Consider the following 13,013-nt stretch of genomic DNA (forward strand, 5'->3'; position numbering starts at 1 on the left):
GGCTGAAGCTATAATGACCCTAGGCAATTAGAAATTGCTTCTTTTGACCAATATCTAATTTGAGCTTGTTTTCTCGTCATCTACTCCTCTTATATAAATAACACATTAAAAATATATTTTATTTAATTAGGAAATTGTAGAAATTAAGCTCTATTGAACTTATCACCAGTAAAAAACCCAACCAAATGTATAAAAGTTCAGTGCCAAGACCACTCCCTTCCCCCTCATACCCGTAGTAAAACCTGCTGGAGCAGACCCCCTGAGGAGGCTGCCCAGCCCCCTGCTCTCTGGTGCCCTCCCTGCTGCTGGGGCTGCTCAGGCAGTGTTGATGCCCCAAACTCAGGCCTCTGTTTAGGTCTGACTGGCCAGCCTATTCACTTTTATTGCTCTTTTCTTGAAAATGAAAACTCAAAATGAAACTGGAAACTCTAAAGGGTTATAAGAAACTCAGAATACAGCAAGACTATTTCTGTTTTGCCGTGGCATCCTCGACCCATATCAATATATCATGCCACAATTTTCAGTACCAGGACTCTGCTGCTGAGTCACTGCCAAGGCCCCGCACAGCTCTTTATTTGTCTCAAGACTTCTATTTTATGTCTAACTTAATCCAGGACCGTTTCTAGTCCCAACCTGTTTAGATTTTAATCCCCATCTATATTTCCTGCATTTGTGTAATCAAATATTACCCTGTCTAGGCAGTCCCTTTCTCTAATTTTTCTCAGTTAGTTTGGATTTAATTTTCTTTACTTTTGACTTCATGAATGGCCCTGCCAACCAGAGGCTAAAATGAACAGGTTTTTAATTCCATCATCTAAATCAAGGATGAAGGTACTAAAACCTAACTCTGGAGTCCATCCCTGTGGCTGATGGGTCCCTGATGGTGTGCCACCTAACGAGACTAGGTGCCATATTCTTAACTCATTACTAAGTATGTCTCACAAGACTGATTCAAATATTTTACTGAGCTCCCGATATAAATAAAAGAGATTCCCATTTATCTGGAAGATATATCACATAGTTTCTTAAAAACTGTAATTCTGTGGAGGACCATTCTAATACAAACGTCTCGGGCTTTTTGAGACAGACGAACCTTTAAACATTCTCATATACCAAAAATATCAAAGGATTTTGGTACTGTTGGGGCAATGTCTAAGGATGAAGGAGCAACATAAAGCAGACATATTCACCATAACCACACTTTCTATAAGAAACATGGAGATCCCTCTAAAAAACTGTCCAAATTCCTCCTCATTTAGACAAAACCTACCTCCCCTCACACATGGTTACAAGAATGGGATTAAAAACATGTGATATATCTGCCAAGGGGAATGGAGGGAATTCTCAGGTTTATTAAATCTCACACAGGCTCACAGATTTTGAAGGAATTTGACAGTTTGCATCTCATACCAAAGCCAGCTTTCTTAGGCATGCTGTACCAATCAACAAATAAAACATCTATAGAGCTGCTTTGTGAAGTCCTGGTCTAGGAAAGGGCTAGGAGTGTGCTGAAGAATAAAGACTAGAGTCCATCAATATTGTGAAAGCAAAACCAGATCACGAACACTGTTTTGATACCATGACACCTCTTCACAGAAACCTCAAGGGACTCCCAATCCCTTATGATCAAAGTCAAACTACATTCTTGGCTAGGAAACTCCTCACACACCTCATTTCCCACTGTACCTATCTGAATTGTCTGACAAACCAGGACTGATCCACACTTAATCTTGAAACCCCCCCACTCTACACCTGCTCCCACACCCTAAAGCCTCAATACTCACGACTGTTTGTGCACCTTCCAGATAGTATAAACCTCAACTGCAACTCCCTGACCACCCTTCCCACGTCCCTGAACAGATCTCCACATAGCTGTAGCTGGTGAGATATAGCTTTGGTTAATTAAGAAAATCAGGGGCTTCCCTGGTGGTGCAGTGGTTAAGAATCCGCCTGCCAATGCAGGGGACACGGGTTTGAGCCCTGGTCTGGGAAGATTCCCACATGCCGCAGAGCAACTGAGCCCATGTGCCACCACTACTGAGCCTGCACTCTAGAGCCCGCGAGCCACAAATACTGAGCCCGTGCGCCTAGAGCCCGTGCTCCACAACAAGAGAAGCCACCACAATGAGAAGCCCGTGCACCGCAAAGAGTGGCCCCCTCTCCCCAACTTGAGAAAAGCCCACGTGCAGCAATGAAGACCCAACACAGCCAAAAGTAAAATAAATAAATTTAAAAGAAAATCATCCACATACCTGAAGCGCCAACCATCACAGATCTGCAGTTGGTGCTATTTTCTGATAACGATGTTCCCTGATTCGATTCCCTCTTGCAAGACTCAGCATTAGTCAGAACTCTAACTTGTAGAACATCATTCCATTTGGACTGTTAGTCTTTGCAGACACATTTGGGTACTGCACTGCTGTCAGTCACTTATATTACAATGTATATTTGTACCTGCCCAGTTTTCTCTCCTAGATCACACACTCTTTAGACATGTCAAATAATTTCTACCTCTCCCCATTGCAAGTCTACTCAAACCCTGAGTAACAGACAACATAGAAATGTGTAGGTTTAGTTTAAGGTTGAAACACAAGAGTTGAAAAGGCCTAGAGGCTCTTTCTCTGAAATCACCCTGGGACACTGGGTACCTCACATTCCCAGTCTTACACACAGACCTCAAGAGAATAAACTTCACTCTAGCCCCTAGAACACAAATGGGAAGGATGGCAGGCCATTCAGAAACCTGACTGACATGGATGATTTGATTGTAGTAGGTAAAGTGAACGTTGGGTTCTAAGTCCCAAGTCTACCATTATCGTGGATAAAAAGCAATTATTTGACCTCTCCAAGCTTGTTTCCGCGTCTATAAAATGTAACATCTATCTCCCGTCTGCCTCACAGGATTGTTTTGAGGAACTGATCACTAAAAGGAATTCTGTGAGAATAGTCTATAAACCAAGAAGCAGGGTTAAATTAATTTTCCCTGACCGTGATTCCAGTTGCCACTTGCTCTTCCTCCTCTACAGATGGTTCATAAAGTGAATGGAAAGGAAGGAAGTACACATGTTAGAGCCCTCAGGGCTTCTTAGGGTCTTACCCTCCTCTTCCTCACTGCTTCCTGTAGGACCATCTGGCAATTTGGAGCGGCTAGCCAACTTGTCGCTTGTTGTGGCCATGGTGAGGAGAAAGGCATAGCCCAGAAACAAGGTCTTGTTGAGGGGCAGAGGCCCTCTCTGCTCTTCCAGGGCAGAGGGTTCACCCATGTTGTCTCCACTCTCACAGGGGCTCACAAACTCTCCTGCCCCCACTGCACCTGGGAAGGACAGAGGTACAGGGTACAGACCATTCCTGGGCACGATGGGATGTGCAGGCAGTGTCCTGATGAACTTTTTTGAGCTATAAACCAAAGACCAATCCTATGGCCAACAACCTAGGAACAAGTTTGCAGTGCAGAGAAGTTCTATGTATTTAAGTTTTACAGTCATGACAATGTATACATTATTTTCATAAGTGAAAATCAACTAGTATTGTTTTTATACAGCCAAACCAAATACTTCTGAGGTCATCTGCAGAAAAGGTGATTCTAATACAAAGATAAAGAAAAAGTGAAAAATGTTTGGAAATCTTCAGCCCACTTCCTCTGCCCAGTGCCCTGATTTCCCCAGGATATGTGATATCTTGAAGCAGCCTTTGAAAAAGTGGGTTCACCAAGAAATGTCCCCAGCAGATACTCCCACCCAATCCCTGACCCTCACCAGAACAGTGCACAGAACTTTGTAATAAAGTGTTTTTACGTGTTGACGGAACAATATCAAAACAGCCTGCTTCAACTGCCCCAGTTTTCAACACCTGGGAGTAGGTAAGTGAATCAGCCAGTCCAGAACACCCATGCTCGGAGTGCCCCAATAAATCCTCGAGAAGAAAACAAATACCTGACTTGGAGAAGCTGAATCGTAGGCTCATTAGGAGGCTAAGATGACAGACAGGTCATGCCTCCCTAAAATAAAACCAGCAGCAAGAGAACAGTCTGATGTAGCATGTATAAGCCTGGGCTTCAAAATCAGACTGCCTGAGTCTGAATTCTGGATTACTGCGTCACCTTGGGAAAGTTAGCCAACTTTTCTGTGCCTCAGATTCTTCAACTATAAAGTGAATTCTAGCACCTATACCTCATAGGGATTATATGAGGTAGTATGTATGACGCACTTAATTCCATGCCTCACATACCCTGAAACACAGCAGAGGTGTTAGATAGATATGGAGATGACACAACTCAAATACACAGGAAACAAAAGCAGTTCTGGTGCCAGGACGATGTAACAACCAATGAACTTCCTCAGCTTGCGAGACTCAGAAAGCGCCCTTGGGGCAGACTCTGAGGACTTTACCTCTGTGTCTCCAGAAGCCACAGTGGCTGGGCCTGGGTCACAGCAGAGACCCAGTAAACAATAAATGGATTGAACTCCTCTATTAATATGACTTGAGGGACTAGAAAGGGGTTATTTGGGGGTAGGTAGGGAGAGGGGAGATACAAGCCAAGGTACTGGCTTTCAATAGGACATCCGGGAAAGCCAAAGGGCCCTGAGCACAAGGGAGAGGGGAGCAGAGCTTCTGGACGGAAATGGTGCCAGGAAAAGGAAGAGGTCTAAGAAAAATTTCACCTATTTTGAATCTGCTCAAATGCATTACATTTCCTCTCTCTCCTAGAACCAACACAGGGGTCAGCGGATGTTGCCAATCAAGACCCGGCTTCCTATCTACCCAACTGGACTCTGCTGGGAGATGGAGGTTTGTGCAGGACTCCAGCTTTGTAACTGGGACGGAGGAGCCATTGCGTGTATCAGGCTCCGTCTCTCCAGCAGCTGACCCTGCATTTGCTGTGGTCTGAGGGAGAATGAGGCAAAAGGGAACACTCACCAGGTTTCACAGTGGCAGACTTCCGGCCTCGCTTGGCAGGGGACCGTTCCTCCTCAGAAGTGGTAAGTTTTCTTTTGCCTGAGGGAACTCCGGTGGAGGCACGAGGGCTTTCTGTGATCTTTCGGGTAGGGGTTGTACTGCTGCTGCTGGAGGCAGTGGGGGTGGCAGGGGAGCTGATGTTACTTCGCCGCTTCCGTTTCCCTTCCACCAAATTGTCTATGGGAGGATAAGCCGCAGGTGAGTCAACTCCCATGGTCTGAGGCCCTGAACGCCAAGAAGCTGGGCACAGCCTGATTCAGAGACCGCCACACCCTTTCCCCCACCTCCCATGGGGGCAGGAAGCCTCTTTTAAGGCCACCATATTTTCTGTTTCAGTCTCTGCCATGACTAAAATGTGCTGGGTCCCTTATAGAACTGGGGAGGCCAAAAAAAATCTGAGGACTTACTCTTTGGTCTTGGCGAGAAAACAGAGCTATGAAGTGGCTCCAAAAAAACTGGCTCATTACCATCTCATAAACGACCAAGGAATGATAAGATTCAGGGAAGCATTACTGATTGCTCTAAAAACCACTCCTCCTACCACAAGCAGGCCAGGGTCCAGAGGCAGTTAGCTGTTCAGGAAGCAGAGGTCTTACCTAAGCTGATATCTGCTGCCTTGGTGAGGGGCGTCACTGCCTCATATGGGCCTAGGCCGTACTGCTCTCTCAGTCTGTTTCCTTGCTCCAAGGACAAGATGACAGCCATTCGCTTATACCACTTCCTTTGGCCTTCTTTTTCAATGCTGTAGTACAGCTCTCCAGACTCCTTCCTATGCCCTTTCACCACTCCTGGGTAGGAAAAACAAAAAACCGGCTTGCTGTTTAGGCTGTTCAGCATCCACTCAGAGCAGGCCTGAGTCAGGGAACTAGAGGAGGTACAACAGAGGACTGCAGTTAGGGCTGCACAGAACCCTGGCTGTCAATCCCAGACACTGCACCACTTAGGGTACATGTAGACACCACCCAGGGACTGGACTGTGAAGCTTCTCAGCAGAAGGAGCCCTTTAGTTATAAAATAAAGCTTCCTAAAGCCAGCCTTTGTGGGTTGTTAGCGGTTCAAATGGTTCTTGAAGTGAAACGGCATGTGGTTTGTTAAACAGTCCCATTACAACTTTACTAAACCTTTCCTTCTTGGTTTCTTTGGAGGCTGGGTGATAATTCTTGAGTTAAGTTGTAGATGAAAGATGACATCATTCAAAGAGAGAAAGCATGTGTCTGTGTAGCAAAATCAAAATAGAGATATAGACCAGAGAAAGGAAAAAAATAAATCCTGCCTCTCCTCCCTAATCTTCCCTCCTTATTATCTACTTTTCTGCTCTTGTTCTGATTCAGAACCTCAAGATAAGGCCTTTAGATTAGAAGGAACACGATGTGGGGTATAAAAGGAAACTGGGCTAGAATTCAGGAGACCTGAGCCTAGGCCTAATTCTGCTACCACCAAGCTGTGTGATCTTGGGCAAGACCCATTTCCAATCCTATAAAAAAGATACATATATAAATATAAACATAAATGCAATACACATATGATATAAAAACAGGGCACTAATGTGAATGCTTTTTCATTCCTATGAACAGAAGGGTTCATTTGTTCTCTCCCATTAGCCTGTGCTTAAATGAAGGGCTAAAGAAACCCAGAGCATGCACCAAGGGGGAAAAAACGATACAGGAGAAAGCAGGCCTTGGTTCTCTCCCTCAACTATGCCACAGAATCACTCTCTTTCCCCTTTGCTTGTTCATCTCCTGGCAAATCTCTAAATCAAAAAGACCCCTCAAGAGCACAAAGAAGCCCAAGGCCAACAATACACTTCACACTAATGACGAGCTACTAGAACTAGAAGCTGTCTAGTGTTAACATTAGCAGACAGCCTCAATAAATGGGACACAGAATCCCCTCCCCTGTATGCCATAATTCCCTCAGGATAGAGAACTGCCTCTCTCTTAAGAGGGCCTAATGTGGACCTCCAAGAGAGGCTTTACACCAGAAAGAGGAACAAATGCATTTGATACAAACTATGTTAGGTCACAGGTCATAAAAGATCTCAATCCATGTGCTACTAACTGATGCTACATGGAGCTAAGTGTTATCCAGAACTAGAAGGTGAAGTGGCCCATATAACAATGAAATAAAGGGGCAAAGAGCAACTACTCAGGAGTCCAGATCACGAGAAAGTCTGAAGAGACTTCAATAGAGGCATTTTTGCCCATTATATACCAATCCTTGTTCCAAAAAATCCCCCAGAAAAAGGATGTTTTTAAATGACAAACTCAATGCAAACATGTATTCCCAAATTACTTCACAGAAAAGAGGCAATATATTCAAAGAATGGGCACATGAAACAGTCATAACAGACAGAAATCTCTCACCATCACCGGTACAGGGAACTGTACCGGTTTTAAAAAAAAAAAAAAAAAAAGGCACCATTTTTCCAAACCAGAGAGTAAGTGGTGGGTGTGCAGACATACAAACACAGCACTAACAACCTCCTCCTAAGCAAAAATATCTCAATATATTTGCCACATTCAGCTACCTAAGGTTCCCATCAAGAAAGGCAGTAACTTTACAAGTCAGTGGTGAAAGAATAGAAAATGGAAAGGGAAAAACACTAACTTTACAATGGAGAAACTTGGCAACCACCACCTTCACCAATGATGAAGGTTAATATCAGCAGAGATGCCCTTTGGATGTCACATACTGCCCTCCCACATACAATGTGTTGAGAAAGACACTTCACTTCTGCAGCATTCCTTTCAAAAACCCATAACGCCAATCTAGAGAAAACATGAGACAAACCCAAACTGAAGGACATTCAAAAAACACCTGAACAGTACTCCTCAAAACCGTCAAGGTCATGAAAAACAAGAAAAGATTCAGAAATTGTTACAGATCAGAGAACAAAAGACACATGAGGGGGCTCCTCTGGTGGCACAGTGGCTAAGAATCCACCTGCCAATGCAGGGTACACGGGTTCCAGCCCTGGTCCGGGAAGATCCCACATGCTGTGGAGCAACTAAACCCATGTGCCACAACTACTGAGCCTGTGTTCTAGAGCCCGCAAGCCACAACTACTGAGCCTGCGCTCTAGGGCCCGTGAGCCACAACTACTGAGCCCACAAGCCACAACTACTGAGCCCACGTGCCACTACTACTGAAGCCCATGCACCTAGAGCCCGTGGTCCACAACAAGAGAAGCCACCGCAATGAGAAGCCCACGCACTGCAACGAAGAGTAGTCCCCGCTCATCGCAACTAGAGAAAGGCCGCATGCAGCAACGAAGACCCAATGCAGCCAAAAATAAATAAATAAATAAATTCATTTTAAAAAAAAAGAAAATAAAAAGACACATGAAGACTAGATGCAATACAGTAATCCTGGATTGGATCCTGGGACAGAAAAACGACATGGAACAGCTGGTGAAATCCAAAAAAGTTGGGAATTTAGTTAATAGTAATGAGCCAAGGTAGTTTTCTTAGTTTTGACAAACGTACCATGCTAACGTAAAATGTTAACAACAGGGAAACGGGAAAGCTGCGTGAGGGGTTCATGGGAACTCTATATACTACTAATACTCTGTACTTTGCAACTTTTCTGCATATATAAAATTTTTCAAAAATAAGTTTATTCAAAAATAAACAAGCAATAAAGAAGAACAAAAAAGCCAGGGGTGAGAGTAACCAGTGCTAGGAATGAAATACGACTTTAGAGAACACAGAAAAGTACTCAGGCTGCAGTGAACGCTGTTGGTATTGGAGGATTGGAGAGGTGTTAAGAGAGGTCTTGCCTCTTTTATTACCTGCACTGAAATACTCATCCTCCGAAAGGGCTGTCACTTCTGTGTCCAGTGGGATGGGGTCACACAGCAGAATGTCTTTGCCCAACACATCACACTCATACCCATCATCAAAGAGCAATTTATACTTCCCAGCTCCAACATCTCGTGTGATTTTTCCAGAGTAAAAATAGCCATTGGATGACCACTTGGCTACAACACGGAGCCCTACAAAGCTGTTCCCTGGAGAGGAGGCATCTAAGCCATCAGAAGGGCCAGCAGCAGTCTGGAAAGGAATCTCTGGAGAGTCGCTTCGACGCAAAGCACCAGCACCCATGTCTGCTCGTCTGGTGGAGTCTGGCACGCGGGGCACAATACGGGTGAAGGATTTATCATCTGGCGACATGCTGGGTGAAATGTCCTCTATGCCCAAGGGGCCAGGCACAGCTGTTTCCCTAAAGAGAGATAAGAAAAAGGAGAAGGCAGTGAGAATAAGCAGAGAGCAGTACTTATCTACCAATTTTCCCACTCCTTTGTCCATGGGTCTCCAGCCCATTCTTTGCTAACCCATCACAGGCAGACGCCTGGTGTCTCAGCAGCCTCACTCTGAACCCTGCCCACTCCCCGGTCAGTGTGGGCCCCTCTTCTCCCTCCTGACACCCCACATACTCTCTACTCCCCTCTCTGCTCTCTACTCCCTTTTTTTCTGAACAAGTCATAGACTAAGTGTATCTCACACTACCCGGGTACCTGGTTCCAGTGGTCCGAGAAGGCGGGCGGCCCCTTCGCCCGCGCCCACGAGGCGTGACGGGAGCCTTCCCTCCCTGTCTGATGCCAAGGCCCGCATCACCATCCTCCTCACACACTGGCGTCCCTGTCTGACTGACCCCTTTTCTAGGACTAGAGAATGAAGACAGGTTAGTCTGATAGCACCTGCTACTGGATCCTTTCTTCACAGTCTCCCCTTGGTCCTCAGACTACATGCCAGGCCAACACGTGCCGAGCCTCCAGGGCAGCAGGAAGCTGGTCCACACACCCACCACCCAATCAGCTGGGAGCAGGAGTACAGGGTAACAAGTAAAGGACATCCTTCTATGCAAGTCTACTCCCTCCTGACAAAGCTTCCTACTGCTGCCCTCAAAAACAGCACATCCATTTCTGCCCTGCCTTCTCTTGTACTTCAGGCTCTGGATACCTGTAGAGGAAAACAAAAAGCTAGGGAACGTGTCAAGTTGGGGCCGCTACCCCAAACTTTCTGTACTCCCAACCAAAACACTCACAGGCTGCAGAAAATGGGGGCTGGGGGACAGGAATATGTGCCAGCTTTCCCAAAGTCCCCTCACCTGTTTTCTACAGTTTCTCAGGAAGTCTGCCTCCCAGAGGGCTCCACCCTACCTCCCATGCAAACCCAAAATAGAAGAGGAACGAAAGGGGAGGAAGAGGAGTTGATTTATCCTAGGAGGAGGATGCGGGGACTTCCCATTACTCCCCTTTTCCCGTGATATTAAAACGTCAGCAACCCTGCCCCTGCTGTGGCTCTCTCTCTGGAGACCCTGTCTGCACCTCAGTTTTCCTGGGCCTCCTCGGGAGCTGGGCAAGGCAAAATCTGCGGGTTCTGTCCCACTGGTTTTCCCTTTGAGTGGTCCGGCTCCTCTCCCTGAGCTGCCACTGCTGTGCATGGCTGAGAGACTTGTCCCACTTGACGTGCGGTGTAAGCTGGATGCCTTGGAGGAGAAGGAGCTGATATCCCCCAGGTCACCTGAAGAGCCCCCAGTCTGTGAAGGGGAAACTTCAGTTTCACACTCCTGACACTCTACAACTGGCTCTTCAGTCTCCTGCAAGGAAGAAATGGATACAAGAGCTTAAAAAAGCCACAATAACATAATGCTCATGTGATGGTTGGAAAATCCTAAATGGCAAGAAATTTCAATTCTGAAAGGTGGGAATTAGGAGGGAACTAATTCTATATCTTGCTTTGAGTAGTGATCACATATAACTGTCAAAGTCACTGAACTGAACATTTAAGACCTGTGCATTCTACAGGGAATACATATCTCCGTAAAAAATAAAATAAAGGTGGTACTAGATCAAAAGAAAGAGACCTCTATCCTGAGCTAAGTTAAATTATCTTTTTACTGGACAAGTTCACAACCTTTGGCTGCTGAGAACCCAGCAAGGATTCCAACCCAGAGGACACAGGAAATTCCCTGTTTAACAGAAGAAAGGTAAGGAAGTAGGTAGGTTAGAGGAAGAAGTGGTTAGGAGCCCTTCTGGGTACATGATTATAGCAGTGGGTAGCCTTACATGTTTTTTGAAATTAGATATTTTCTATTACCTTTCAACATGTGATCAAGGAAATTAAAAATTATAGGCAAAAATAGCTATATAATGGTATCACTGTTTACCAAAATGAAAACCAAAAAGGCAATAATCAAAATATATGAATTTCCGGTATCTACAGAGGACAGGAATATCAAACTGACTTTATCTCACTCGCATGCCTACTTTGATGGATTGGTAGTGGTTGCCTGGAGCTCAGTTTTAAGCAGCCACTAAGGCTAATTCCCAGGTTTAGTGAGGAAAGGTTCTAGGACCAATCAGCAATGTCCTCTATGGGCACAGGATTGACAAATTACAGCACAGGTGCTGCACATTTGCTTTCCTACTCTAGCCTGTTCATGCCTTATTGTGCTAATTATCAGAGAAAATATGGAGAAGTTTAAGACAGACTCTTCCCTCAAAGAGCTTACAATCTCTCTGGGAGACAGTATGCAATGCACACATGTTTTAAATAATGCTATAAGATGATTAAATGATTATTTTTGACCACTCCCTTCTTGAAAATCTCTTCTCCTCTAAAATCTATAAAGTCACTTTTTCTTCCTTTCTTTCTACCTCTTTAGCTACTTCTATTTGCACTTGTTTTTCGGTTCCTCTTTCTCTGCCTATTCCTTTTAAATTAGTATTTCCCAGGACTCTGTTCTCATTCCTTTCCTCACTCTCCCATGCTTTCTCTGGCCAGTCTTACCTGACTTATTCCGGCCTGTTTACCAACAATACAATGATGACTCAGCTCCAAATTCACGGATGCGAATGCCTACTAAACTCTTCCCCTTGTATGTACTAGGGACACCTGCAGTTTAACCGATCCAAAACTCTGTCATCTTCTCTTCATTTCCTTGCCTTCAATGAATGAATCCTGGACCTCCCCAGTGTAACTCATATCCCCTGCAGCTCTCTGTAGCACGGGCTGGTTTTTCTCAACCAAACCTCAATTCAAGAGTTTGGAGATGAGAGGCCTCCTTGCTCCCCACTGCCATTAACAGATCATTTCTAACTCCCCACTTCTTGCTCCTACCAAATCATTATTTGCCATTCTGTTAAACTCTCTCCTTCCCTCATTGTTACTCACCAACATTCTATCAATTACTGACTCTTCATGCATGAACACCTTGTACTCCTGGTTCACAGCCTCCCTTCCACTGTCATTTTCCGAGGCTAACATCCATCAGATGACCCATCCAGCAACAATCTTTCCTGATCTAATTACCACCATTAACCTTTTCCTCTACTCTACCTCAGCCATCTGCTACTACCAGGGTCATTACCAGAAGCTGCACCACCTCCAGAAATCTCACCATTCTCCAGTCATCATCTCCTATCATCCAACTTGCCTTCTTTAGCTGGATGAGAGTCAGCATAATCTGCCAAGGCCACTTGACTAAAGCAGGTGCTGAGAGCTCAGAACTTAAGTCAACTCCTTCTCTTGGACACGGCAAATGAGCAGGGGCAAGACCAGCCTAGAGGGCTGGGACTCCAGGCTGTGTCTCAGTTGGAGAGTAGGCCCAAAGAACAGTAGCTAACTATACCTGCCTTTGCAACTGTTCAAAAGTTGAGCGCTTGCTCTTATAATGACTTGGGCCCAGGCTCCAAGGTGGCCTCATGATCTTTTTAATGTATTTGCTTATTTTTTTCCTGTGCGTCCTTCCTACTAGACTACAGAGGTCACATTAAGACAGAGTAGTGACCACCTTCTTTCCTGGATTTATCCTCAAAATAGCACAGTGCCTGCCACAAAAGAGGTCCTCAGTAAATATTTACCGCATGAAGGATCTTCTCTCTCAAACCAGTGTCCTATTTATATTCTCTCAGTAAATGGTACCACCATCTATCTGCCCAGGCAAAAAGCCCAGGCATCATATATGATTCCTCCCTCTCCCACAATCCCCACATGTAGGAATTCACCAAAGTCTATCAATTTCACCTTCTATATATGTATTTTTTTACATCT

At 45.1% G+C, this 13,013-nt stretch overlaps 1 protein-coding gene across 2 annotated transcripts in view; it reads right to left on the bottom strand.

Annotated features, from left to right (window-relative positions):
* The window catches only part of TP53BP1 (tumor protein p53 binding protein 1), a 70,933-nt gene that overhangs the window by 7,021 nt on the left and 50,899 nt on the right, over positions 1–13,013 (bottom strand). For both annotated transcript variants that reach the window (XM_060148649.1, XM_060148655.1), the window contains 6 exons: positions 10,286–10,557; positions 9,473–9,622; positions 8,747–9,177; positions 5,553–5,744; positions 4,918–5,133; positions 3,098–3,313 (listed from right to left, as the gene is read on the bottom strand). In XM_060148649.1, the coding sequence (XP_060004632.1) occupies positions 3,098–3,313; positions 4,918–5,133; positions 5,553–5,744; positions 8,747–9,177; positions 9,473–9,622; positions 10,286–10,557 (1,477 nt within the window). The remainder of the gene's footprint in view (positions 1–3,097; positions 3,314–4,917; positions 5,134–5,552; positions 5,745–8,746; positions 9,178–9,472; positions 9,623–10,285; positions 10,558–13,013) is intronic.

This window comes from Lagenorhynchus albirostris, chromosome 1, assembly GCF_949774975.1.
Source record: "Lagenorhynchus albirostris chromosome 1, mLagAlb1.1, whole genome shotgun sequence".
Classification (NCBI taxonomy): domain Eukaryota; kingdom Metazoa; phylum Chordata; class Mammalia; order Artiodactyla; family Delphinidae; genus Lagenorhynchus; species Lagenorhynchus albirostris.